Genomic DNA, 27,797 nt, shown 5'->3' with positions numbered 1-27,797 from the left:
CCCACTAACTGCCTGCTAATAACTAGAGAATATGGGAAATGATTAATGCTCCAGTCCTTGTGAGAATCGCTGCGTATTTGGTGAGACAGAAGTGGTCGCCGTCACCTGCTTAGTCTTAGCGGTCAGAAGGCATGTGAGGAACTCAGAGGAGCAGTTACGATATACATTGATCATCGGTGAGCTCAATAGAGCAAGTAAAAGATCTGATTTGGTGGGGGAAATAAAAGATGACACCATCTGTTGATACGGCCCCATCAGACTCACATCCAACTCACTTGTTATCAAGTAAAGTAAAGCTTATCTACTTTGGACACCTCAAATCAATTGGTTGAATTGGGTCGGCTATTTCAAACAATAAGAACCAGGTTCTAGTTGACAGCTTGAAAAAAGTGGACAGAACTCAAACCATACTGAGGAATTCGATCCTCGAACATAATATCTCTATTTCTACACTTAAGCAGTTACAAGGATGGATCAAACCATAGGAGTACCTGGGTTTGTTTGCCTTCGTCTCATGATTTTACCTCTGATGGGGTTTGTGTCTTCTTCGGCAGGCAAATGATCTAAATCCAAGAAACTCTTTTTATGCTTCGTCTCCTTCCTCATTGTTTTGATGTATTGTTTAGTGTCAATGGAACTTTCTGGCCAAAGGTGAGAAGATTGACATGAGCTGGAAAAAAAAGAAAAACTTGAATCGATCAAATAGTCAACCAAATTACAAAAATAATTTACAAAAGGAACAAAGCCAAAAAAAAAAAAACGAAATCAAGCGGAGAATTGTGTCTAAAATTCCATTCGAAATGTTAAAGCTTCAGAAAGAAAACTGAATGTAACAAGGAAAATAAACGCATCAACATGACTATCGAAGCTACACTAGCTAATCTTAAACTCTATCAGTATGACCATGGAAGATATACTAGAACAATTACAGAGAAAAGTACTTGCAATTTTCTGGCCACGGCTCAGTTCTCCTTTGCAAATTTTCTTTATCAAAGCCGTAACGCTTTGATGAGAAATGCAAAAAATAAAAAACATTAATTGAGAAATCATTGATCTATTACACAATGTAGATTGGAACATAAGGTTTTCACTGCAAATGGAATGAGGAACAAAATTTCATTATATTGCTAACGTGGTGTTATAGTAGTTAGAGGGGCAGTAGGAGAGAATTATAGTAGTTTAAGTAACAGAAGAAGAAACGAAAAGAATATCTTATACCAATTTTCTTCCATTCATCTTGTTTACTTGAATGGAGTGGGAAGGGAACTAAAACTATATTTTTCTCCATTTCCATTCAATTTGAGTGGAAATAAACTATAGAGGAATTGGATGGGAAAATTCATCCCTCTCTCTTTCTCCCTTCTGAGTAAAAAAAGAGATGCATGGATGACATAATCAAAACCCCTGTGGGGATCTGGCCTGGGAATTACTCGTGAGCCATGAATGATGATTGTTTACTGGTGTGCGACTGAACGAAAGTTGGCAACTATTAACCAAGTGATATTTCCATATGAGATCAATTTTTACAAGGAAAACATATTAATTTGGTTATGCTTAACATATGTCACACTATGGATCACAAGAAATATGAAATCAAATTGCTAGCGCATCAAGCCATATTTGCCTAAATAATTTAGAATCAACTACATAAATCTTATTCCACCATTGAGCTATATGTATGCCCATTTCAGTGTAAATATTCAAATTAATAATTTATTTTTTATCACATTCACTAAAGCTTTCTTTGGTTCCCTGTACCCCTTACCCTACATCAATAGATTTGACTATTCCAAGTATAGATACTATTAGTTGTCTTTCAAAATATCCAAATCATCTCTTTCTAATAAGTTCACATATTGAATGTAGCATTCTCATCTCTATTGTTTTGTTTTGTTTTTTATCACATCTAATGTAGCATTCTCATCTCTATCCAATTGTTTTTTTACTACTTTTCTTTTGATCTTTAACTAAAAGTGTCTCTATACTACATTTGATGTGAGATAAGTTCTCGTTTGTGCTGGAGTGTGCAAGAATAACAAGATTTTTATTGAACGAAAATTCCTCTATCGCTTACCATTAGAAAAAGCAACTGTTGGTCAAATTAAGATTGTTTTTCATATGTCTCATAAATAATATTTGTAACCTAGGGGAACACTATGATCATAGAAGACTCTAGAAGCTCATCTCCATTTTGACCACAGTGGACACTGGAAAGGGAACTTAGATGCAATTTAAAGAAAGACATGAAAGGCGTAATCCAAGCACTAAAGAACTTATGTAAATGCATACTGGCTATTAAGAAGAATTTATACTCATAAATGTATGCCTAATATATATATACATATATATAATATTTACAAGATGGTAAAGAGATGCCTAAGAAATCTCTAAGGACCTGATGGAGAAAACTTGAAATATGTAACTTTTGACGAGTGAAATAGTTAATTCATGGACATATTAAATGATCAATCTAAAACCAACAACATATCATGCAATACATGATTCTTAAAGACAATTATGGCGGAAGAGACAGTTATAACAGATAAGAAATTCAAACTTTTTACCACTCATCCAAAGCGACAATTAAAAAGGAATATAGCAGAATCAAATATAATTATGACTAACCAATAATTTGCAACATACAACTGTATAATAAAAAAGGCAACAAGGCGTAATATGTACAAGACGACAAACTAAATATTTTAATGATGTTCTGTAAACCACACAAAATTTGCGCTAAAATATCATTCTTCAACCTGCGAGACAAATAGTGGAATCTGGATCAAGCAAACTATGTGCTTCTAACCAAATTCTGCAGTCTATACATTACAATTGCCAATACAGCATGCAGTTCTAGCAGCATATTTTATTGTAATGTGCAGTTTCACATACTTACGAGTCTTAATCAATAGAACAACCACCAAATCCAAATAACTTCAGTTGACTGACAAACATACACAATTGAAGTTAGAGAAGCAAACTATTCTATTCATACACTAAGGGGAAGAAATTCTAACTACCAAGACCATGATATGAGAGGAGTATTGAGAAACAGAATAAGCATCACATAACGAGAAACAGGATATATCCATATTCACTTTTACAGCTAAAATATGGAATGATATTTTAAAAAAAAATCCTCATGCAGCAAATTTTTGAATAATTGCCCCAAGCCTACGAGCAACTGCTGTGGACAATGTAGATTTTAAAGAATACCTCGTTCTTTTTGTAAAATTTCCTCTATCTTCTGTTTCTTTCAATCTTTCATTCATTTCTTCTTGTGGACAACGTAGTTTTTTAGATGATTCTTACAAATTACAATCATAACAGTTAAAACAGATGCACACATTCAAAATAGAAAAATAAAATAAAATCCTATGGTAAATAGATAGCCAACTTTTTTCTAGTCATATTCATCAAAACGAGTAGATAATCTAATATTAAGGGGATCAAACAGAGATATCTACTAATTAGATATCGCCCAATCTTCAACTTTTAATCCTCTTATCAGATGAAAAACAGAACCACGACTTGAATTTGAATAAGAACATAAGATGGCAAGCAAGTATAGAAATGAAACAATCACTAATGCAAATGGGAGTGGGACAAGGAAAAGAACCGACTCTTTTGGCAATGTTGTCTCAGCTAGGATGTGAGACCGGTGAATCAGAGGCAGAGCATTGTGGCTTGGAAGTCATCGTCGGGTGGGGGCAGCAGGTTCAGATCAAATGGTAGTGTGTTCATGTACGCTGATACGGTCCCACGCTCGTCGTCGACGACCGAGGACGACGACCCGCAGTCGCTGTGGCAGTCGTCGTCGCCATCAAGGATGCGCTGGGGAGGCGGCTTGGCCCGCCTCCCGAGTTGCGACATCGGCCGATGGATTGGCGTGGGCGCGGGCAGACGAGGTCCGTTGAACGACTCCACGGTGCTGCTGTGGCTGCTCGATGCCGGAAGATGGCGGCCTTGCCCGAATGGGAATTGCGGGCGGCGCAAGGTAGGGGAGGTCGAGGGAGGAAGCGCAGGGGAGGATTCGGAGGCGAGGGGGAAGTTTGTCTTGGCAGCCGGTCCACGGAAAGCGCGAGCGGCGGCGTCGTAGGCCAGGGCGGCGGCCTCGGCTGAGTCGAAGGTGCCGAGCCACACCCTGGCCTTCTTCCAGGGGTCCCGGATCTCGGCCGCGAACCGCCCCCACGGCCGCTTCCGCACTCCGCGGAAGCGCGGCTCCACCGCGCCAGCAGCCACCGCCGCCGCCGCCGCCGGAACTCGACCCTTCCGCATCTGGTCGACGGATCGGGGGAAGATGAAATCGGGCGAGCAGGGATGTGGGAGATCGGATCAGAGGAAGGTCGAATCCGCCATAGAAAAATGAGCAGGATCAGGACGAAGAACCGATCAGTGAGCCTGTCGCTTCATCGACGGCGATCGATTGCATCGCCACGCCACCCAAAAAAGGAAAGATGAGCGGGATTTGTTTATTTGTGCTGCGACGAGTCACGGTCAGCGTCAGTCACGTCTCCGTCGCTCTTCCCATTGATTTCTTTCCCTTTCCCTTCCCCTTCCCCTTCCCCTCCCCTCCCCTTCCCATTCTCCGGCCCATTTCGGACCGACCCAGATTCGGCCGAGACGGTCCACGGGATGGCCCGGGATGTCGCACCGGACCCAACCAAACCGGTTTTTTTTTTAATCAAGAAAAGAAGATTGGGGTTGCTCTTCCTCCTTCCCCCACCTCCTCTGCTCAATCCTCGATCCTCGTTATCATCAGTATCGCCCGAGGATTTGAGGCGACGGCGAGGGTTCCGCCTCCCAACGCTCGGTCTTTCCCGATCGCAAGAGGAAGGTGTCGAACACCTGGTCAGCAGTTCAGGAGGCGTGTCTCTCCACAAAGGTGACTCATTTCTCTTTTCTCTCTTCCTATTGTTCACTCTTTTTTCTTGATGCTTTGTGGATTGTAATAGATACATTCTGCATTTCCAGTTTCCATGAGTAGGCTGGGATTCGTTATCCTTGCGTCTTGGTCGATTGATAGCTGTTTATTGTAATTGAGTTATCGCTTGGTGGGATTTTACATAGATGAAGCATACTTTTCTCATTACGTTCTATAGAACATAATGCTTGATCTTATTTCTCTTGTTCTTTTGTGGAATGTTCATCGTGTTTTCAGCATCCATAGGGTGGTCTTCACTATCGGAACATCTATTGCATCCGTTCTTACTGCATGGGCAAGTAAACTTACTTCTTTCCTTGACTATATTTGTGTTCACTGGTTGAAATTTTAGACATGGATACATTATGATAGCAAAACTCTGAATCAAGCTCCATGTATATGTTCTCTCTTTACCTCACAATTGATGCACATCAATTTGGGCAAGAATTATCATGAAAGATTTGGAACATATCAATTTAGGCCAAAATCACTATTGAAACTACCTTTCCTGCCTTAGTGTTGGTTACTCTATCTTCAACTTTGAACCTACCTTCCATGTAAGATATACTGACTAGGTGATGATATTTTGTCGTATTTCCCGGTATGATCGTATTACTATTTGTGTGAAAATTTTGGTTCGCTAATATGGAAATACTTCAAATGGTGTAAGATTGTTCAATCCATATGAGAAACTGTTATCCACATATCCAAACATTGTCACTTTCCTCATCTTGAGCAGCTCTAGCAAAATATGTGGCCTCTTCTCCACCTTATCTACACGGCTTCTGACCGAGGGCTTGTCCCTCTTCGAAGGCACAAGGATTCAGTTGAATAATTTATCCATATCTTCACTAAAGATTTGATGTCCTTGTCAAGGCAAGACTCAAGCATAATTCTGAATCATCCTTGTTCTAATCACAATTCCACCATCTCAAGCAGCCATTTCTAGTTTAAATATTTCATCATGCTTTGGATTAAATTTGCTCCTATTCCATGTAGCACAACTCTGTAAATAAGAGAACCAAATCCATTACCAACAGATCACTCATTTAAACCACATTGCTTGATTTCTCATATGTGAATCACTCATGCAGCTGCAGCCTTGGTCGGAGACGCGCGGACCATGGTACACCGTCAGGAAATCTCGCAGAGAACAGCTGAAGTCGATGGGCCAGTTGAAACCACAGAGATGGTAACTCTTGAAGAAGCCCTTTGCAAAATCTAGGAGAACACCAGCCCCTAACACCACAGAGATTCCTGCCATCCCAACAAATGAATAAGCTTTGACCATTGTGGAAGTTATTCGAGCAAAAACCAATTCCTGCTTCATTTCTTGTACAGAAGCTTTCCTTAGATGTGGCAACAAATATTGTTTTTTGATTTGTTGACTTAGAAAGCACTTTTTGTTTTTTGTTTTGTGTTTTTTTTGGCAGGGTGGAGCAAATTTTGCTCCTTGCTAGTCCTTGCTTGATGCATATGTAAGTTGAATGGCAATTGCACATTCTACTTGAATTCCCTAGCAGAAGCTATTTTCTTCAATGATTATTGCTTATGTTTGTTTGGAAACTTATTTGTCAATGGTGAATCTTATTTGGTGTCACTTGAACTTCATTCTAAACTTGAACTGATTGAACTGACCGAAATGGTGTGATTCTTATGCGGAGAGCAACCGATTGAACCCGACCCCGGCCGAATACACACTATCAAAGTTTTACTCCTTGTGTACAAGGGAGGAAAGTTCATAGGGAGAAAGGTAGATGAGCAAGTTGATTTTGTAGACTTTCTTTCTACTTAGTAGAGAGTAAAACTTTTTTTTTATACACATCCAAAATGATTTATGATAACCTTGATAATTATTTTATTTAACTTTTTATTCATCTTTTTTGTAAGTTTTCTAAAAATTGGTATTTTCTTTGGCCTCTCATTATTTAGAAATATCATCTTGCCCCCTATACTTTCGACTTCTTTCATTTTCACCCTATTAGGATGATTTTAGATTTACTCTGATTGATCAAAAAATAGGCGGAGGAGATGAGATGAAATGGTATTTTTGAAATCATGAGAGGTGAAGTGAATATTTTGATAAATTGTGAGGGGGCAACGTAAAATCTGACATAAAAAAAATCGTTCGGAATCATTGGCGGCCACAAATTAGCAATTGGTCGAGCGAGGAAGGCAAATTAGAGCAATCGCTGCCGCTGAAGCAAGCAGGAGACTAGCTCGAGAATGGAGCTTGGAGCCATGGCCACTGCCCCCCTCTTCTCTCCTTCCTTGCTCTTCTCAAACGCCGATCCAAGAAGTGCTAGAAGATCCCGTCGCATCGCTGCTACTCCTTTCATCTATAACCCTCTCGCCCGTGCAGCTTGTGCCCCCTTTGGCTCTTCTCTTAGGTCCTCTTCTAGGTATGATTTATTTCTGATACGTTTTGGGAATTCCGTTCTGGTTTTAAAAATTTTGGTGGGCAGTTAAATTTTGATGAGTGTTGTGCCGTGAAAGAGGGGTCTTTTTTCCTGTACGAAGGAAGGTTCCGTTGTGTCCTTTTGGATGGCTCAAGCTTCTGTATTTTTGTTGATTCGTTGTTTGTTTTGTCCGACATGGTTACACTGCAAGTTCAATCTTTTATTGAAGGAAATGTTCTGAAGGTTGATTACTAGGAATTTGCTTAATCTACAATTGATATAAACAGAACCTTTTTTGTTGATTTGATTCGCTCTGTGACTTATTAGAAAAGGGCTTTTGACGAAACGCTCCTGCTCTGTGTATAGGAGGTTGCTTCAAGTGAAGGCCGCAACGGTGCAAGAGAAAGATGAGAAAGTGAAAGTGGAGGAATCTTTTCCTGCAAAAGAACTACTGTACAATGAGAAAGAAGCAACCAATTCAGAACCAGAAACCAGTGAACCTGTATCATGGAATGTTAAGCTTGAACAGTCCTTTAACATTTTTCTTACAGTAAGTTTTTACTTTTTCATGCTTCAATTGTTTGCAGATGTTATTTTAGATGAAATTTACCTCTCCATACCTGTTCATTTGTCTTAATATTATATGTGCTTATACACTTATGTTGCAAATTGCACATAGCAGCAAACAAGTGCATGTTTTGGAATATAAATTGAAGTGAATAAAGTATTTGGAGATTTTTTTTTAGCCCATTGATATTTCCAACCATGATACTTTATATATGTCTATGAAGCCTAATATGTAACAAAGTTAGAGTGATAGTTTATCTATTGGCCTTAGCCTCTTCTCTCCTCTTTTATCGCTTAAAGTTTAAAATTTTATTTACAATAGTTGTTCTTCCTTTATTAATCACTGGATTCTTTGGAAGTGGATTTAGGTTAATAGCTAACTTGCTAAGGTATATTTCTTATAGGATACAACAATCAATATCCTTGATTCGTTATATCATGATCGCCACTATGCAAGATTCTATGTCTTGGAAACCATAGCTAGAGTCCCATACTTTGGTGAGTTCTCTATATTTTTTTAATATATTAACCTTTTCCTGACCATGCTATATTTTGTTCTATTATTCAAGGTTCAAATCCTTTTGCCTCCACTGAGTTTTCTTATTTGTTATTGAACTTTTTTATCCTGTAGCTTTTATATCTGTCTTGCACCTGTATGAGAGCTTTGGTTGGTGGAGAAGGGCTGATTATCTGAAAGTACATTTTGCTGAAAGCTGGAATGAGTTTCACCACCTACTTATCATGGAGGTACAACTTTCCTGTTGCATTCCAATTGCAATGAACAATTATTGTGGCTTTGACTTTTCATTGAAGTTCCAGATAATCTTCTAAACTTGTTTGTGCTTGTTCAAATTTAAAGTTGCCATATTGTTCAAATTTAAGGTGAATTTACAAAATGGTTTACAAGCTCTAAGTCTTCTTTTTTTTCCTTTTGTTTGTTTCCACTACTGGGTCAATTATGTTTGGGCATACTACATCCTAAATATGAATTATCCAGGGCCTTGGACATACTACTTCAGATATATGACTTATCCAGAGCCTCGTCCTCACTTTGATCCAGGCGCCATAATTTGTGTAGAGAGAGACATGAGAATTTCAGCGGACCACTTGAAGTCTAACCCACAAACATGGTTAGAGCAAGATAAAAGGAAGCTAGGAGTTCAAGCCTTATTCACTAATTTTTATAGTAAAAAAGTTTTGTTTGTTTGGATACAATAAGACATCATAGGGGAGGGCCACATAAAAGGGCCTAAGCTTGCCTAGGACCACACTTTGTGATGTATATCATTGTAAATATGTTTCTTAAGGTTGCATCTGTCTATTTTGTATCATTGATTAATTCAATTTAATTTTGTATGTTAGTTTAGTTAATGACTAGTGTATTAATTCACTATTATGAAAAGAACAAGATATTTTCTTATAATGATTGACATGCCTTGCAGGAATGAGAGAACTAACTCATTCATTTTATTGCATCCAACTATTAACCTAAAAGTCTTAGGTCCAAGTTAACTGGATCTTATTCATCTAAGTTTATAATCTCTCTTAATTAGTCTACAATTTATCATATGAGACTAAACCATGGTGTCAATGATTTCTTATCAAGGCCCAAAGTTTGATTCATAGCATAGAATAATCCCTAATTGACAATATGTGAGCCTGATAGAGGCTTCACTATCATATTTGCATCTCTTTCCAATGCCTCAGTATGCTAGAGGAATTAATTCATTAACTTTGTTGGGTTCCAAGCATTTGACTGAAACTGTTAAAGCTCAATCATCTAGGCATACTAAGGTGTTGGAAAGAGATGCCCAACAAAGTTATGGCAATACAAGAGGACATCTTTTTGAGCAATTGTGTTTGTAGCTCCTAGAATATTACTAAACTTTTGAAGAGTGTAATGTGACTACTGTTTTCCACCCAAAATATTCACTGGAAATTCTTTTGATTTTCTCAAATCTAAATATTCTTCTAGAAGAAATCTGTTGATTTTCTGCCTCTACATGTCAGAGCTATCTAGTCCAAGCCATGTGTTCCTCCTCTTTCAATTTGATCAAATCCAAGCATCATAAGTGTTAGTTCACATAACACAGTTGTTTTTCCTGAGAATATGTATTTATTTCCTAATTTTGTAGTTCTTATACTCACATTCTAAAACCTCAGTATGTGCACATTATGTTTGTTATTTCATTTTTTCCATACTGATGTTACTCGCACTTAATGCCTTAATGTGCCCATTGTGATTTCCTAGTTGATAATCACTTTTATATGCCGCAGGTCGATTGGAGTCTTTGCTGATACATCTATTGAGTAGAAAAAGAGTCTGTATTAGATGAATATTTGACTCTAATATGCTGATATTTTTTATCACACTCTTGCTTCCTTTCTGCAGGAATTGGGGGGCAATGCTTTCTGGTTTGATCGTTTCCTCGGTCCATTTGTTGCATTCTTTTACTACTTCATGACTGTTGGAATGTACATGTTGAGCCCTAGAATGGCATGTAAGTATAAACTTTTGTCTTTGTACAATTATATATATGGCTGGTGCATTTCTTTAGATGCCCAAATGCATGATTACAAAGGTCTAAGGTAGTTAGAATAAAGGTTTGAAATCTCGAACCGTTAGAGTTTTAATCTTTGATCGGAAAGTTACAGTTTCAGTAGCATACCATGCTAATATAGTTTTGACACTTTTTTACTTCCAAATAAATATATGCTTATATGAAAAAAATCATTTGCATTAACATTTGATGGAATAGGTTATACATTGTTATAAGCATCTCAACTATTGGTTACACCACAGACCAAATTATTTACTGATTATCATAATAATTATTTACATGTAATTGTAATGAAATTTACTGATGATTTCAAGTAAATTTTTACTTATATAATTACAAGTAAATAATCATCACTAATAAATCGTTTATTTGCAATTATAAATAATTATTTAATTTACTTGTATAATTACAAGTGAATAATTATCACTAATAAATACTTAATTAGTAATTATAAATAATTATTTCAGTTATTTGTCATTATAATTATTTCTTATACCCTATAGTATAGATAAAAAAAAAAAAAGGCAGCCCGGTGCATTTGCGGGGTCCGGGGAAAGGATCCATACGCAGCCTTACCTTGCCTTTGGCAAGAGGCTGTTTCCAGATACCCTATAGTATAGATATTTGCAATTAATTAAAACTTACAGTTATCTACTTAATATAAAATATGCAACTATGATAATTTACAAATTTATAAATAATAGTTATATAAACAATTAATAGTTAAGTTATAGTTTTCTAAATTAGGTGAATATTTTCCATTGGATCTGATCCCCTTGGCTTTGATATCAATTATTAGAATGAATGAAATCAATATATTTCCACAATGATAGTTAAGTTATAGTTTTCTAAATTAGGTGAATATTTTCCATTGGATCCGATCCCCTTGGCTTTGATATCAATTATTAGAATTGATGAAATCAATATATTTCCACAATGATATGATATTATCCACTTAGGATCTAAGCCCTCATAGTTTTATTTTTAAACTTTACTCAAAAAGTATTTTTTCATCTTATAAATTCATGATCTTTTCCGTGTATTTCTAATATGAAACTTTGATTGTAATCCGAACAACTACTTGACTTATGATATTTAAGATATCGACCTATGATACTTTTTGTGCCTTCCTATTATATTACTCTTGCTCTAGCTTAATGTTGAGTACTTTTCTCTTGCACATGCTTAAAAATTTATTTATTCATATATTCATCGGAGGCCAATTTTCTATAAAAATGGCAAAATTCTAAGCTACAACTCACCACTTTTTTTCCTCTCATCTATTCATCTAAGACTTGTGGCACTTCCATAATTTAGTGGGGTTTCTGAAAAAAAAAACAATTCCCCTTGAAAGTGGCACAAATAGGGGGTTTTCCTTTTGGTTCTTAAAATCAAACCAAAAGAAGAAACAAAAACTCCCTAAAAGAAGTTTCATATTCCTGGAATTTTGACCACCATATTTACCTGCAGATCATTTTTCGGAATGCGTCGAGCGGCACGCATATTCCACCTATGACAAGTTTATAAAGCTCCAAGGAGGTGCGTAGCTTCTCTGAAATTTCATCCCTTTTAACCACAAAAAAAAAACACACTATGTGATAAGCATCAATTACATGACTATGATGCATCAGGTCGGCCTCAGTAAATCTATGGTTATGCTTCAGAAACTGTACCGAACAGTTGTGTTTAATTGATATACTGCCATATCTCCTATTTTATGTGTTACCTATTTGAATTACAGGTAATTTTAACACTTGCTATCAATTCCTGGAAGCTTTATCAGACTGTCAGAAACTTCATCGAAATTTCTTTTTCTTTTGTGATTTGAAATAACCTGCCCATCTAATTCTCCAACATTTATTTGAATCCTTAGTTAGTAAGGAAAATAAAGAAAATAGCAGCAGGAAAAGAAAGAAATAAGTAGTTTATAATTCAGTTCACATATCTGATACGTTTCTTCCTATTGTGCAGATGAACTAAAAAAATTGCCTGCTCCAGCAGCTGCCATCAACTACTACCTGAATGAAGATTTATACCTGTTCGGTAAGGCTCTTGAATCTTGTTTGGTCCCGTTTTCCCCACATTTTGATCGCGAGACTTTCTCGATATTTCAGACGAATTCCAAACCTCAAGAACTCCCAAGACCAGGAGACCCAAAATAGGTAATTATGCTTGATTGTGTGGATGTAATGCCATAATGGCTGTTAAATGATATCTACTACATACTCTTCTTCTTCTTCTTCTCCAGAAAATCTTTACGATGTTTTCATCAACATTCGCGATGATGAAGCCGAACACTGCAAGACGATGGCAGCCTGCCAAACTCATGGGAACCTTCGCTCTCCGCACTCGCCCAAAAGTACCTCTGAATGATGATTCTGGATGCATCGCGCCGGAATCTGATCGCGAGGGAGTGTACGAAGGGCCTTGACGATGTTTGTTTGTTTGTATATAGTAAACCTTAGATGACGACTCTCTTGTTAACTTGTTCGATCAACAAGCATAAGTTTTTCTTTGACTTAGCTACTAATGAACTCGATGTCAATCGCACACAACTCATCAAATAAAAAGATCGTTGTTCCGTTACTAGCAGTTACGCTTTGCGGCGGCGGCGGCGGCGGCGGCGCGGGTGCGGCAAATGGGGCAAACGGGGGCGTTGAGGAGCCAGGGGTCGACGCACTGCGCGTGGAAGCTGTGCCGGCAGAGCGGAAGCAGTCTGCACCGCTCCCCCGCCCCGAACCTCTCCAGGCACACCGCGCACTGCTCCGCCTCCTCCTCGGCAGCCGCCGCTGCCCGAGGAGGAGGCCGGAAGGCGTAGCACGGCAGGCTCCGCAGCTCCTCCGTCGACAACCCCCGGCACCCGGCCGAGGCCGACGGCCGGCGGAACACCCGGGCGACGGTGCACGCTTGCAGCGCCGCCAGGACGGAGAGGCCGGCGAGCAGCAGCGCCGCGGGCAACGCGGCGGCGACGACTAGGATGCTGAGGCAGGGCGAGGCGAGGCTGCTGGCGAGTAACATCAAAACAGCGCAGCAGAGAAGCTTATCGTGTAGCTCAGCCGAAGTGCACAACGCGTAGGAAGAGAGGCTAATAACTTGAAATGATTGGCATCCAGGAGACAGGGCATAAGATATTATCAAAATCCATTATTTGTTTTAGATTTACATTTAAAATAACTTTTTTAAAATCCCCTTTTTTTGTTATTTATATCTTTAAAATCCATTTACGTGGTTGTTAACGATGACTTTAAATATTGAAACATAAAAACAATATTATTTAATTTATTAAATTCTTTAATTAATTTTTCTTTTATTTTATTAATCTTTTAATTATTTTTAAGCGTAATTCTAGAAAAATGGATTAAAATTTTTTAAAAAAAATAAAAGTGCATTTACATCTAAAATTAAATGAAAGATATTATAAAAAATAAATTTAATTAATAATTCTTTTAATATTTTATTAAAATATAAAAATAAATTAGAATTAGTACATAATTATGTTTGATAATTATGTTTGAGAACGATTGATTTCATATGAGAATGGTCGATTTCATATTCCGTTTGATATTTCATTTTTACATGTTGTTTCAACGATCCATAATCGGTGTCAGCATAGAATTGTTAGAATTTGTAAGAAGCATTACAGTTAGAGCCGTCAAGTTGGGTTGAGACTATCGAGTTGGCCTGCTTCATTAAATAATTTAAGTGGGTTGGATCAAAATTTTATCAACTCATTTTACGGTGGATTTAGGCGGACCAATCCACCTGGCCTTGCAACCTGTACAGGTTAACCTGTTGTGAACTTGAGTTGACCCATAGGTTGGGAAAAAAATTCTTTCAAACTTTAAAATTAAAGTAGAAAATGTAATGGACTTGTGGGCTTGGGTTAACCTACGAGCTAATTTTTTTAATTTAAATTTAAACTAAAAAATTCAATAAACTGGTAAGCTTATCCATTAATCCATAATCCAAACTTTTATATATTGTTGGTCTACCTAACCCACCCTGTTTTTTCATATGATAAATTTGTGATGGATTGAACCGTTCCATTATGTGTTGACCTATTTGATAGCACTACATTTTGTACGTAATTCTCCCGACAAATATGTGACCTTAAAATATTTAATAAAAATAGGAAATTTTAAAGAAGAAATTCTCGAATCTTAAAAGTAATTTCATCAATACTTTCGTGTATTTCAAGTATCAGAAAGTTACTCGATTTTCATCATTGGTATAGTGAATGTTGAACTCCTTATTCGAACTCACTATTATTTTACTCCTGTGAGATCGTGATAATGAAGCTCTTTGGATTCCTTTCATTGTAAGTAGGAAAATAGAAATAGAAAATGTACAGAGATTGCAAAATTGAGAATGAAAATAGGAAAGACACGTATGAAAATAATAAAATAAGTATTTATATAATTTAAAAAGTAACAAATATTAAATCATAGTCATTCATAAAAAAAATGATTAAATGATTTTAATCGTCAAAAAAAAATATAAAAACCTCCTCAACCGTTAGAATCGTAGGTTCCAACAGTCAGACCTATCGGACGGTCACAAAAAATGAGTCGATGAGCAAAACTGACCTATCAATTCGACAGTTTTTATTGTGTTGGAATCGTAACCAGCCCATCACCCCTATGGCAATCGGATCAAAGGCATTCAGTCCGTTGACCAGGTTATGGGCCCGAACTAGGTCCGGGTTGGACCAGCCCTGGGTAACACAATATTATACTCGGCATACCGCAATCAAGCGGAACCAGCTTAAACCAAGCACGACCCATTCCCTTTTGGAGGTCCTGTATACTCATTCGCAATCATACCATGTGATCGTCGTAACTACGGATGCGCTGAATGTCGGCATGACTCAGTGAGCGAGATATATGAACAGTAGGTTGTTAGCTGGCCCTTCGCGATCACGGTGTCGGAATCAATCGTTCCGTATAAAATCCAAACAGAGCCGCATTTAGTGCGCATTAGTTAGATCTATCTTAATAAAAAATAATAAATCCCAATCATTCGACTCAATTCTTGGGGTGGCCGGCAATGGATCTATCTTAAATAGATAGAAATCTGGGTAATTCAAAAATCAAATCAAGCAAATGAGTACAGAACAACAATCAAATCAAGCAAATGAGTACAGAACAACAGTAAAGGAAGTACCTTATGCCCGACAATGATGCAGTCGCATACCGCTTCCTTAATTTTTCACAGCAAATATCAATTTCGATTTCGATAAATTAATAGATAATTTTTTGATTTATCCTGATGACAAATAAAAAATATATCTGAGTGCTAATAAGAACATATTTACGTTAGATACATAGAGAAATATACTAAATAAATAAAATTTAAAGCATTTTTATTTTTATTTTCTAATTTTAACTCCATGAGGAGTGTGTCTGGCCCGACCCAAAGGCCAGTCAACCCGCCCACTCCGACTCGTGCGGCTGGCCCAAACTCGGCCCATCTTTATTTACACTTGTCGCCATCCCTGAATTCCAGGATCCGATGGTTTTTGATCTTCCCGTTTCCCAACCTCACTTCGTGCAGGTGCCGATTTCGTCGTCCTCGGCTCTCTCGCTTCCTCTCCAGGCGTGGTGAAGTCTTCTCCAGGTTCGCTTCTGGGCAGGTAAAGTTGATCTCTGTCTGCATCAGTTCATCCTTTCGATTTATGTGCGATAGGTGTGTAGTTCCCTGATTTCCCGTCGGTTTTCTGGGTATCGCGATCCAATCGCCTGATTTCTCCTGTTTTTTTTATCTTCTTTCACTGATAGAAGTCCAATCTTTCTCTGGATTTCTCATATTTGTCAGATCCCTCTCGGTTTCTCCCTGCTCGATATGATTTTGGTTGAGAGATTTTAGGTTTATTTGTTTTCTCGCCCTCCCCCCAAAAGTTAGGATTTTTCCTTGATTTTTTGTTCTAAAAAAGGAGTTTTTGGGTTGGGTTGGCTTGTCTTGAAGACAGGCTTCCTGGTCGCTAGGAATGGATCAGCCACCGGGTCACCCCGTCCCTCCTGTGATCGGTGTCGGAGTTCCCTATCCCGCCGCTGGCGGCGCTGGTCCGTACCAGGCTTATCAGAACCTCTTCCACCAGCAGCAACAGCAGCAGCAGCAGCATCTGCAGTTGTTCTGGGCTGAACAGTACCGAGAGATTGAGCAGACCACCGACTTCCGCAACCACAGCCTCCCTCTCGCCAGGATTAAGAAGATCATGAAGGCGGACGAGGATGTGCGCATGATTGCCGCCGAGGCCCCTGTGGTTTTCGCCCGCGCCTGCGAGATGTTCATCTTGGAACTTACTCACCGTTCTTGGGCTCACGCAGAGGAGAACAAGCGTCGGACACTGCAAAAGAACGACATAGCGGCGGCTATCAGCCGCACTGATGTGTTCGATTTCCTCATCGATATTGTGCCAAGGGAGGAAGGGAAGGAAGACGTCGCCCACACACTTGGAGCTCCGCCTACCGACCCTCTCTCTTACTACTATGTCTCTAAGTAGCATCCTCACGACCTGAGCCTTTTAATAAATCCATGTTAGTGTGATCTTAAGCATAAACACCAATTTGGTCTATTGTGATATTATCATCTGAAAACTAAATTCCAGTAGAACTTTCTTGCCATGGCTGCTAATGAGTTATTGTTCTTCAGTTTATACTTGTTTAAGTGTGGCTCGTTTAATTGCATGTATGTTCATGTCAATTATACGACAACTGATGTGCTGTTAAGTTGTTTGTTAAACTTCTTTGGTTGTGCTATATGTTGCACTAACAAGTATTGTAAAAAAAAAATATTTAGTTGGTCCATAGTTGTCTGGTTATTAGAATTAATTCTCGCATGCAAATGAATTGTTGAGTTAATCTGCTACAAGAGTAAGGTAGCATTATTCCTCATCCTCGATCGTAAGTAGATCTTTACATTTTTCTATAAGTACTCTGCTTGTTGCCTTATCCTTTACATTTGTTTGAAAGTGATATGTATGCTGATCTCTCATGCAAATTATAGGATAGAGTGGTTGTTTGACAATGATGAAATAGGTACAGTGTGTTCATTATAGGCCTTTTACTTTTGGTTTATATCGTCTCATTGATCTAGAGTTGTGTTTCTGATATTAATTGATTTGGTTGATATTTTAAACTAAAGGTGAAGCCAAACCTTGTAAAAGAAGACAACATGTTTGGTTATCAGAAAGAGTAGTGCTATTATTGATTCTAGCTGATGTCTGATTATGTGTTGTTTTCCTTTGAAATCACTTCTTTTTCCTGGATTATGTTGTGAGAATCTTCATATACAGTCTTTTTGTGTTTTTTAGTTGCTGCAAGTCAAATTTTGGCTTTTGTATCGATTGGAGGATTTTTGAAAACCTGTTTCTATACATGTATCATCCTTTTATTCCTTTGTTTCTTCATCTTGGTTTCTGTTTCATGTGTTTTAGGGTTTGGGGTTTTATGAAGGCTTTCAAAGGGGCCTTGATTGACTTAAATTGAATGTATGGTCAAAGTTTGTAGATTGAATTGTTCTTATTTATTTTGTTAGTACTTGAAGATGCTAAAAGGATATTTTGTTAGTTCTTGACCATGAGGTGGGAACAACAAGATTAAATCCCTTACAACAGTACGATTACACATCTAACTAGTTTACCTTAGACCAAATAATTGTCGATAAGGGGCTTTTGATTGACTGAAGTTGAATGTCAGATTGAATTACTGTTATTCATTTTTTTTAGTTTCAGTCTCAGTATTAACAGTGTTGAAGAAACCAATTGGTGGATAAACAGATGGGCATATGTGAGCCTACTAGAAAGGTTTTACACACTATTAGGAATGACAAGTTTAGATGCACTGAACTTTTGATAACTTTAGTTCTTTCATCCTTTGTATTTATCATCTCTATTGTGTTGGAAAACATTGTCCTGTACTTATGATTTGACATCATATGCAGGTTTAGATGCTCTGTACTTTTCATTTCTTTACCCTTTCTTTCTCTGTACTTTTATCATCTTTTGTGTTGAACATATGTCCTTGATTGTTCATGGTGTTCGATGTCAATTTCTTATTTCTTGAGTTTTAGTTTTGATCTGTTCGTAACATAATGCATGAATTGTAAAGGCCAAGAGAAGGTTACTACCATGTACTTGCAACTCAAACCTTTTTATGTATAGAACAGTAGCAACTCATGGAAAGATGGCATTACCTCCTGTTCAGCTATTTTTCTTTTGATTCTTGTACTTTGCCTTTTCATTGCATATGCACAACAGGAGCAAACCCTAGCTGATGCAATGCATTCATCTTTTGTGCTGTGAGTCTGCAAAGAATGGTTAAGCTACTCATAATATCATTACCAGCATAAGGATGCTTTTGATCATTATAGTATAGTTTATTCTTAGAATATGTGATTTGTAGTTATTTTTACAGAAGCCAAAAGTCAGTCAGACTAAGAGAGATTTAGATTTGATCAACCCATTCTGCGGCTTGTTGGGTTGGTCGGCCGGTGGAGCCATACCTAGACTTGAGTTTATCTAGGCTGAGCCGCCCCCGCCCTCCCCCACTTGCGGACCAAACTATACCTAGCATGACATGTCCTATATCTTATTGGGTCGAATCAAACATGACTCAAAGCCTAACTATACTCCTTGACTGACTCAAGGGCATTGCTTTTAGTAGTTATGATGGTTTTGGAGAAAAAAAGACTTACTAACTTCTCAATCTTCTTCTCACTATGAAAAACATGTTTTATAGTAAGATCAGAGAGAGGTTTGGTATATTAAGAAGTTTGTGAAATCAGATTAAAAATAATGAAAGATATTCTAATTCAATTAGAATTTGGACCAAGAAAGAACATAATCTTAGTGCTCGATGGCATTAAGAACATAATCTTAGCGTTCGAATGATATTCACCCTTTCGTCTAGATTTGAAAACCCTATTTAGTGGGAATAGAATCTACATGGCTTGGTGGAGAGTGAAATCTTGTATACTTTTGGTTCTTGTGGGTGTGGACCATTATTCCCTCGACTTCACATGAAAAATTTCCCCACAAATTAAAAAAGAGAGCATAGTAAATAGAAGTTGAGGCACCCTCCACTCCAACTTGCAAGGATCATCCACTAGACGAGAATAATAAGATCCCTTCTTAGTTGATTGCCTCTTTTATAGTAGGCAATTGGAGTCATAGCATCAAGTCTTAAAATAGTCTAAAAACTTAAGAAATTTGTAGTTAAAACTCTACTTAACCACTAAAGAAAAAAATAATAACTATACTATTTAATAAAGAAATTCAATAGTAAAAGAATGACATGTAAAAAAATCTAGCAATTCTATTTATCATAACAATTATGACATAAAATATATTTAGTATGACTCCAAAAGATAATCACCCTAATTTGTGCACATATCTCTCCTCTTCTCACGTTCAAAGTTGACCCACTGAAATGAATAATAGTAAGGTACTGATACCACGTTTGGTCGACAGTAAGTTGCCTTGATTATTGAAGGAAAAGTCAAAGTTGAAAAACAACAAAGTAACAAATTGCCATTGAACTTGTGAGTTGAAACAATCAAATAGATTAAGCAATAGAGCTGAGTGAGTCCAACAAGGAAGTTAAAATGAGCTAGTTGAGTCAAGCGGATGTGCGAGCTGATCGAGATCGAGCAAGTATATCAATTGAGCCAGACTAAGTGAGTCGGTTAGGTCGGGTGTTTAGGACAATTGACCAACTTAATTGGGTTCCAAAACAGTGAACCAGAGGCCAGTCAAAGCAACAATCTAGGGAACCGAGAGGAGGAGTGGATGTGAGAAGAAACAAGAGCAGAACACTTTGCATCCCTGCAGACCTCTCAATCGAGTGAACTCCCAGCAAAATGAATGCGAGGAAACCACAAACCCAAAAGATCAATTGCAATCAAAAGAAGAGAAGCAACACCAGCTTCCCCAGCATCAGTATTCAATGCCTGCCCTCCTTTTTCTCCACCTACCTATAAAACCCATCATCATGTGAGAAGAAGAGGAGGAGGAGGAGGAAGGGGAGAAAAGGCAGCAAAGATAAAGAAAAAGCAGAGCTCCATCCTCATTGCTCCTCGCCCACATGCAGGGAATTCTATAATAACACCTGCAGGTTAATTAATGGCGGACTAATCTCCCTCCGCGTTCTTTTAATTTATGTTTCGGAAGATGATGCTTTGGAGGAGGAAGAAGAAGACGACGAGCATGCGAATATAGGAGGAGGATCTTACTTGTGTCTGCTTCAGATCGATTCCATGGCTGCTTCTTGGGGCCGCAGGGAGGCGCAAGTTGTCGCCTTTCTTGCGCTTTTAGTGCTCGCGGAGGCGGCGGCGGCGGAGGGGGGAAACGACACGGCGGTGCGGTCCGGCGAAGAGCTGCAGAAGTATAAGCGAATAATAAGATCGCAACTCCAGAAGATTAATAAGCCTGCTATCAAGACAATCCTGGTAAAAAAAAAAATCCTCTGGTTTGGTTTGATTAATCGTTACAAAAAAAAAATTGTCCAAATCAATGCTCTGTTTTGGTTGCGGAGCAGAGTCCTGACGGCGACCTCATCGACTGCGTTCCAACGCACCTGCAGCCGGCGTTCGATCACCCGGTTCTGCAGGGATCGGAAGCAGTGGTGGAGGATCCGCCGGAGAGGCCTAAAGGATACGAAACCGGCAACGCCGCCTTGGCCGACGCCGGAGGCGGCGGAGGAATACAGCAGCTCTGGAGCAGCGGCGGCGAGACGTGCCCGGAGGGCACCGTTCCGATACGGAGAACCAGGGAAGAAGACATACTCCGAGCCAGCTCGGCGAGGAGCTTCGGCAGAAAGCCCCCGGCTCCGGCGGCCAGCACGGAAAGAGATGCCGTCGGCGGAAGCCATGAGGTACTATTGATTGATAATTTCTCATGACGTCATAAATTATTAAATTAAACGAGTCAAATCAATTAGCTGTAAGCGTCGATATTGAGATAAATGTAGATGCCAATAAAATCATCACATCCAATAAAAAATTTCTAATTAAATTGAATTTTGACTCAACTTGAAATTTAAATAATACATACTGTATTATTTCGAATATACCTACTGTATTTAATTTGCACATGAACCCCTTCACCAAGTCAAACTGATGTTATAATTAAATAATACTCTAATTTTATATATATATATATATATATATATATATATATTTATTTCTGGAATTCTTTTAGGAAAATACAGGATATTAATTATATGAATTAATGAAATGTTTAATGTGGGGATGCATCCAGCATGCAGTAGGTTATGCTGTGGGAGAAGAACTTTATGGAGCCAAAGCAAGCTTAAATGTGTGGGCTCCAAAGTTGAGTTCTTCTTCCGAGTTCAGCTTATCGCAAATTTGGATCATCTCCGGATCCTTCGCTACCGATCTCAACACCATCGAAGCCGGATGGCAGGTACGCACATACATACATACATACATACATACATACATACAAGTCTAACTTAATATTTCAATATGTACGATTTTAGATAAACTAGTAAAATTGGTTGGTCCAACTGACTTTAATAACACTGAAAGAAACCACACCATGAAGTCATTATAGTGTGGAAAGTCATGGGCATCTCCACTTTTCCTTTAGCTTAATTTAGTGCTTTTGTCCAGGCTTTATGAATGTTTTTTTTTTTTCTAAAAAAAAATGGCGAGTTAATTAGTTATCGAATTTGTTTTTCTAATTTCATTATCATCTACCAAACAGAGACTTTACTGACTCATAGGTTGTGTCTGCATCAACATTAACTGATCAACCTAATTCAGGCCAAAATTCTGACTTCAATAGTTTTTTCTCAACTGATGGAGACAACAGGCCAAAATAGTAGGTGATGCTTGATTCATGATTTTTCAATAAGAATTATCTGATGAAAATGGTTAGAAAAAATATATATATATATTTAGTGTGATAGTGAAGAAACATTGCACCTAAGTTTTTATTGGTTTGCAACAAATAAACAAGAATGATTTTATTTTTCTTCTATCTTAGGTGAGTCCACAGCTGTATGGTGATAGCTCTCCTAGATTTTTCACTTATTGGACAGTAAGTCTCTGTTCTTTTTTCTTCAAGAAAATAATTCCTTTATTTTCATTGCACTCTTACAATCGATATACATCCTATAGACAGATGCATATCGAGAAACAGGTTGCTACAACTTACTATGCTCGGGCTTCGTCCAAACAAGTAATAGAATTGCAATAGGTGCTGCAATATCTCCAGTCTCAGCTTTTAATGGCAAGCAATTCGATATCAGTCTCTTGATATGGAAGGTAAGCTACATCTATCAACTCTTAATAAAAATTTTAACTAATTAAAATCTGCTATATAAAGTTTAGTCTTCTATTCAACTCTACTAAAGAAACTTTAAGTTATCTATCATACTTCCTTTGACTTTGCTGCTCTTCAGCTTCCACTTTGAATGCCACTATTTGCTGTCCTCAATTGAGATAGTGGTAGATTCAGAATCCTCAGTTCACTCGGTGGATTCCAAGTGGACACTTGTAAAGTGCCTTACACTTTTAAGAATTGGTCTTTGACTCATTGATACTCTGTAAAGATTATGATTTTACAGACTAAAGTGAATCTGATTAGCTGAAAGAAATGGCTAAAGTATTTTCTTCAGCAACAAATTAACATTGTTGCAATGGTTGAGTGAGTTAAATTTGAGAATGTAGGATCCAAAGCATGGGAATTGGTGGCTGGAGTTTGGTCCCGGGGTGCTGGTGGGCTATTGGCCATCCTACTTGTTCAATCACCTCGCGGTACATGGCACAATGGTGCAATTCGGAGGTGAGATCTTCAACACTCGCCCTGCCGGCGTCCACACCTCCACTCAAATGGGCAGCGGGCATTACGCCGAGCAAGGGTTTAGGCAGGCGGCTTACTTTAGGAACTTGCAAGTGGTGGACTGGGACAACAGTCTCATCCCTGCAGCAAACATAAAGGTCATTGCTGATCATCCAAATTGCTATGACATTCAAGCCAGAAGCAATAATGTCTGGGGAAACTATTTCTACTTTGGAGGACCAGGAAGAAGCATCAGATGCCCTTGAGTATAGTACAAACTTTGAGGAATTAAAACTAGTATTTTCTTTATTTTTATTTGTTCTCATTAGTTTGATTCGGTTTTACTCTTTAATTGTAAAATTTTGGAAAAGTTACAGTGGAAGAATACATCAAATTTTGTGCTCCTTTACTCATAATTTCTAGCTCATTAATTAGACTGTTGCACAAACAACTGCATACAGCTCAAAGGTTTTTAATGATTTATTGACTTTCCTTTAAGTTTGTCAGTACAATTCCAGCACAAATCAATTTTCTAGTAAAATGTCATAATCTGTAATAAAAGCTTCTCATCCATCAATATAGCAAGGGGATTTAATCACTGTCTTTGTTCATAGCTAATCATAAAAAACATTTTGGTCCCACTGCCAAATTGATTTATTAATTAATTAGCATAGTGTAGTGAAACAAAAGGCTGGGAACAAGTTTGGATTAATTTCTTTTTCAATTTTTTTAAAAAATAGTTTGCTCCCTTTTTCATTTCACCTATCCGTTTTATTTGGAAGGAACAAAATTGAAGAGAAAGAAGACTGAAGAGGGAGGGAAGTGGAGGAGGAAGAAGAGGTAAAAAAAAATGAAGGTACCTACATTTTGTTTTAAGATGTGAAGGTTAGTGATGACTAGCAACCATCAGCCAGCAAGTGGTCACCAAAAGTGGAGTTCCATACGATCGTCGTCATCGACCAAGTGATGATGTTGGATGATCATTGGCCGGCAACCAATGGTGGCAGTTTTGGTGGTCTCAAACAACAAGTGGTTTTGGACAATTAAGGACGAAGTAATGGTCAATGGTGTTCATGGAAACATGAGTACAGTTGTATTCTATCACTTCTCTCCCTTACCCTCAAATCCGTTCAATTCTGGATGGATCAGTTTTGTTGGAAAGGAGAGGCCAATGTGTTTCATGTCTCCATTGTTCTATTCATTCCAAGAAAAAAAAACATTCTTATAAACTTATCACCACCCTAACAAAACACATTAAAAAAGACATTGAAAATCATTATTAAGATGCTTTTGTTATACTAGAATCGTATTTATTAATTATACAAATAATTGATAAATATAACAAAAACTTTTAAGAACAAAAAAATGCAAACAAGAACAACATGAATATATTTCCAAGCTCACCAATAAATTTGTAAATCTTAAAAAAAAAATGCATCTATCATATAATGCAATGGAAGAAAAATCAAGAAAGGGGAAACTTTGGAGATCCTACCGTTATGAGATCGAATAGGTTGCTTGGTTGATACTGACAAATTCAGCATCCAGGACCTTCCAAATTTAAGTTCACTTCTTTTCATAGAGTAGATTGGAACGCCACAAGAACCTGGACAGACATAGGACTCATGCAGTTGATCTAGTAATTTAAACAATGAACAATAAATTCAAGAAGACTGAAGCTTTTGAGCGAAAACATAGCTGACAGCAAGCAACACATTCAATTGTTAGAACAACAAGATCCAATAGGGCTTGGTCTAAATTCTAGTTGAAGGTCAGAGTGAAACTACAACTCATTCTTGCCGGTATTTGAATCTTTGAAGAAACAATGTTTGGAACTTTAGTAAGCACATATCTAATGTAACATAAATTGTTTAATATCTGTTCCTATGCATCTCATTTTCATGGAAGCCATAGTTCTCAGCAATTACCTAAAATTTCCCCCCATTTTGATCAGATCATTTTTCTTGAAATCATTTGAAAATTCAGGGTCTAACCTAGAGTTGGCAACAATTTGAGAAACCAACAGGAGAGAAAAAAAAAAGCATATCCTTGCTTCTCAATTATGAATCTTCAGTTATCTTGGCAAACCTTACCTTTGAATATACTATACATCTTGGTGAATGCAAGACTGCAAGAGGAGTTGAAAATGCATGTGTCAACCTATCTCAAAAGCTTTCTAACCAATTTGCACCTATTAATGGTAGCAACATTGACAAGGGGGACTAGAAGGCTTCAAAAGGGCACACAAAAATGCCAGAACTAGAGAAGTAATTGGTGTTTCAAATCATGAAATAGAAGGGTTTACAAAAGAACTTTCGCTTCAGAGTAATTAGGTCAAAAACCAGCAAGGGCTCACTCATATATGAGAAAAAAAAGATTGGATAGTGGATTAAATACCAAACATCGGCAGGAATCTGCTTTCATCTTTCAATCAAATGGCCTAATCCGATGGAGGAAGAAGAGTTCCTTATTGAGTTCAACTCCAATCACATGGCTATACTTTTGACATTTATAACCAAAGATGAGAACGGAGATGCATAAGAATAAGAACATAATAGATGCTTGCACCCAACTAAGTTAACACAGGAAGAAACAAACCTCAACTCAACCCAAGCAGTTGATTCAGATGGTAACAAACCACATTCAATGCCCAATGTGGATGGCTAGTTTTTTAAAAATAAACTGAAGAAACGTAAAAATATCGGTCGACCAATAAAGCAGATATGGCATCAAAATGAATTCTCATGTTGATGTTACAAAACTAGTCAATCATTTAGAGAAATTCAGTTATCGTGGGCAATAGTTTATAGGATTAACAATATCCAAAGATGAAATGGATCTTAAGTCCAATTTTGCGAAGTGAGAAAACAGATAAGAAACATATCTTTGCAGATCAGAACGAGTTGTTTTCACTACATCACTGAAGGAATTGAATCGATGACAACTGCAAAGGAAACCAACGGAGCAGAGCTCGAACAAATTAATGTATGGAGTGTAGCGATACCTGAGTCAGAACACGTCTCGGCAAATTGGGTGCCTGAAACAAAGCCACCGCCTCCGTGCCGGTGATCCTCCATGCCGATCCAAATCAACGCCCGCACACCCGCGACCTGGTCCGGTCTCATCGGCATTTTCATACCAAAAGGAACCCAGAAAGAAAACCACAAGTCTCGAATCCACCACGAGATCAAGCTCCAACGGTCGCCAAGAAGAGAGCTTCAAGCTCGATAGGAAGCTGCAACTCAGCCGCCTTCTTCCGCAAGACTGAGAAGGCGGAACCCTATATGGAGAAGATCGATCTATGTTCCTGGACTCCGGATGTTCCGATCCAGGGCAAGAAGCAAGAGGAGGACGGAGAAGGAGCTCGCGGATGTGGAATTTCTGGCAGCAGTATTTGCAATTTGAAATGTCGATTGCGGACGGTCTGTGTTTTTAGTCCCACATCGCGTATTGGCGCACGAGACGACAGGCGGACGTGTTTAAGATTGGGTCCTTGTCGAGCGTTGAGCCATACTTACCTGGACGGGGTCGACGGCCGATCAGAAAGGGTCGTGGCCTAGATCAACGGCCTCCATTGCACGTAGGAGGTGCGTTGGTTTACCATCTCCCCAAGTGGGAGAGTGGACGTCATAATTTGTGATAGAGGGGGTACGCGCTTGCGCGGCCCCTGTCAATAATTTTTTAAAATGTTATAATATTTATTTATAATTATTTTGTGAAACGTCATCTGTTTAATAATTTATAAATTCTGGTGGAAATGTCATTTAGTTAGGTCAATGTGGTTGTAACATAATTTCATGAGCAAAATATGAAAGAGTGATTTAATTTAAAAATATTAAAATATTTTATTTTAAAACTTAAAAATGTTTCTGATTTTTGGTATTTTTTATTTAATTTAGTTTAAAATTTTAAACAAACGCTTATTTAATTTAGTCCTTTTAATTTAATGAAAAATATTTTTAATACACGTTTCAATTTAATTAAAATTATTTTAACTAAATTTAATAAAAAATTACTTTAACATTAAACTTGTTAACATGGTCAAATAAAATTGCTTAAATTTATTTTAAATTAATTAAAATTGCTTTTACATTATTATAGGTGGTATAAGTTGTTAAAATTATTTTGATCAAAATAAAATGATTTTAATCCACTTTGAATAATTTTAATTAAATTGTTAGATCAATTTTTATGAATAATTTTATAAATTAGCAATTTATGTATTATAATTTTAACTAAGTTAAAGTAATTTTATTTATTATATTAATTTTGAATGTAGATGCTATAACATTAAAATAATATTTTTAAAATAAAAAATATACTAAACCACTGTTTCAATATTTTTTTTTAAAAAAAGAAAGGCTCTTTTAACTAAAACAGGCGTCTTTTTTTTTTACTTTTACCAAAAAATATTACAATTAAGACCAAATTATTTTGCAATGCATACCAGTTAATTTAATTTTGATCACATTATTTTCTACTATAGCTGCTAATTTTATTTAATAAAATTAATTAAAAATGATTTACAAATTTAACAAACT

The 27,797-nt window shown here is 37.5% G+C and overlaps 5 protein-coding genes, 1 long non-coding RNA gene, 1 other non-coding gene and 1 pseudogene across 8 annotated transcripts; 5 read left to right on the top strand and 3 right to left on the bottom strand.

Annotated features, from left to right (window-relative positions):
• Nucleotides 1-343: 343 nt before the first annotated feature.
• Nucleotides 344-4,428, bottom strand: LOC141827675 (ethylene-responsive transcription factor 3-like). Its single transcript, XM_074714978.1, has 2 exons — nt 3,624-4,428; nt 344-670 (listed from the first exon to the last, which is right to left on the bottom strand). The coding sequence occupies exon 1, from the start codon at nt 4,276-4,278 to the stop codon at nt 3,667-3,669; it is 612 nt and encodes a 203-aa protein (XP_074571079.1). The 5' UTR covers nt 4,279-4,428; the 3' UTR covers nt 344-670; nt 3,624-3,666.
• Nucleotides 4,321-6,204, top strand: LOC141827002 (uncharacterized; annotated as a pseudogene).
• An 891-nt stretch (nt 6,205-7,095) lies between these two features.
• On the top strand, nt 7,096-12,973 carry LOC141828415 (ubiquinol oxidase 4, chloroplastic/chromoplastic). The gene is given in 10 exon segments (XM_074715842.1): nt 7,096-7,326; nt 7,690-7,873; nt 8,295-8,388; nt 8,522-8,637; nt 10,283-10,391; nt 11,922-11,990; nt 12,423-12,494; nt 12,566-12,613; nt 12,700-12,821; nt 12,823-12,973. Coding segments are annotated over 10 exon segments (1,050 nt in total). The 5' UTR covers nt 7,096-7,150; the 3' UTR covers nt 12,883-12,973.
• Nucleotides 12,974-13,009: 36 nt separating this feature from the next.
• Nucleotides 13,010-13,512, bottom strand: LOC141828417 (putative E3 ubiquitin-protein ligase ATL44). Its single transcript, XM_074715845.1, has one exon. It carries the CDS (start codon nt 13,467-13,469, stop codon nt 13,038-13,040), a length of 432 nt encoding a protein of 143 aa, XP_074571946.1. The 5' UTR covers nt 13,470-13,512; the 3' UTR covers nt 13,010-13,037.
• A 2,458-nt stretch (nt 13,513-15,970) lies between these two features.
• LOC141828416 (nuclear transcription factor Y subunit C-6-like) lies at nt 15,971-17,106 on the top strand. Of its 2 annotated transcripts, none has more exons than XM_074715843.1 (2): nt 15,971-16,083; nt 16,420-17,106. In XM_074715843.1, the coding sequence occupies exon 2, from the start codon at nt 16,438-16,440 to the stop codon at nt 16,951-16,953; it is 516 nt and encodes a 171-aa protein (XP_074571944.1). In that variant the 5' UTR covers nt 15,971-16,083; nt 16,420-16,437; the 3' UTR covers nt 16,954-17,106. The 2 variants fall into 2 exon arrangements, with proteins under 2 accessions (XP_074571944.1, XP_074571945.1); XM_074715844.1 differs by having other exon boundaries at nt 16,416-17,106.
• A 1,543-nt stretch (nt 17,107-18,649) lies between these two features.
• LOC141828419 (uncharacterized) lies at nt 18,650-21,183 on the bottom strand. The gene is made up of 3 exons (XR_012601762.1): nt 21,026-21,183; nt 20,682-20,825; nt 18,650-18,755 (listed from the first exon to the last, which is right to left on the bottom strand). It is a non-coding gene; the product is annotated as an uncharacterized LOC141828419 (long non-coding RNA).
• On the top strand, nt 20,481-23,631 carry LOC141828418 (protein neprosin-like). The gene is made up of 6 exons (XM_074715846.1): nt 20,481-20,897; nt 20,987-21,322; nt 21,709-21,873; nt 22,459-22,512; nt 22,593-22,739; nt 23,145-23,631. Exons 1-6 carry the CDS (start codon nt 20,706-20,708, stop codon nt 23,520-23,522), a joined length of 1,272 nt encoding a protein of 423 aa, XP_074571947.1. The 5' UTR covers nt 20,481-20,705; the 3' UTR covers nt 23,523-23,631.
• A 3,135-nt stretch (nt 23,632-26,766) lies between these two features.
• LOC141828720 (U1 spliceosomal RNA) lies at nt 26,767-26,926 on the top strand. The gene has a single exon (XR_012601812.1). It is a non-coding gene; the product is annotated as a U1 spliceosomal RNA (small nuclear RNA).
• Nucleotides 26,927-27,797: the final 871 nt, after the last annotated feature.

The sequence above is a fragment of the Curcuma longa genome, chromosome 4, assembly GCF_044706935.1.
Source record: "Curcuma longa cultivar G26 ecotype Majalengka, Jawa Barat chromosome 4, ITB_CL_G26_1.1, whole genome shotgun sequence".
NCBI lineage: Eukaryota > Viridiplantae > Streptophyta > Magnoliopsida > Zingiberales > Zingiberaceae > Curcuma > Curcuma longa.
The sequence above is the reverse complement of the archived record's forward strand: the minus strand, read 5'-3'. Positions and strand labels throughout refer to the sequence as shown.

What these genes read in the sequence shown, in the direction of transcription:
- LOC141827675 (XM_074714978.1), bottom strand. Translation starts at nt 4,278, where the DNA reads ATGCGGAAGGGTCGAGTTCCGGCGGCGGCGGCGGCGGTGGCTGCTGGC.
- LOC141828417 (XM_074715845.1), bottom strand. Translation starts at nt 13,469, where the DNA reads ATGTTACTCGCCAGCAGCCTCGCCTCGCCCTGCCTCAGCATCCTAGTC.
- LOC141828416 (XM_074715843.1), top strand. Translation starts at nt 16,438, where the DNA reads ATGGATCAGCCACCGGGTCACCCCGTCCCTCCTGTGATCGGTGTCGGA.
- LOC141828418 (XM_074715846.1), top strand. Translation starts at nt 20,706, where the DNA reads ATGGCTGCTTCTTGGGGCCGCAGGGAGGCGCAAGTTGTCGCCTTTCTT. An exon ending in CCGTCGGCGGAAGCCATGAG is followed by an intron (nt 21,323 to 21,708) that starts GTACTATTGATT and finishes GGATGCATCCAG; the next exon opens with CATGCAGTAGGTTATGCTGT. An exon ending in CCATCGAAGCCGGATGGCAG is followed by an intron (nt 21,874 to 22,458) that starts GTACGCACATAC and finishes CTTCTATCTTAG; the next exon opens with GTGAGTCCACAGCTGTATGG.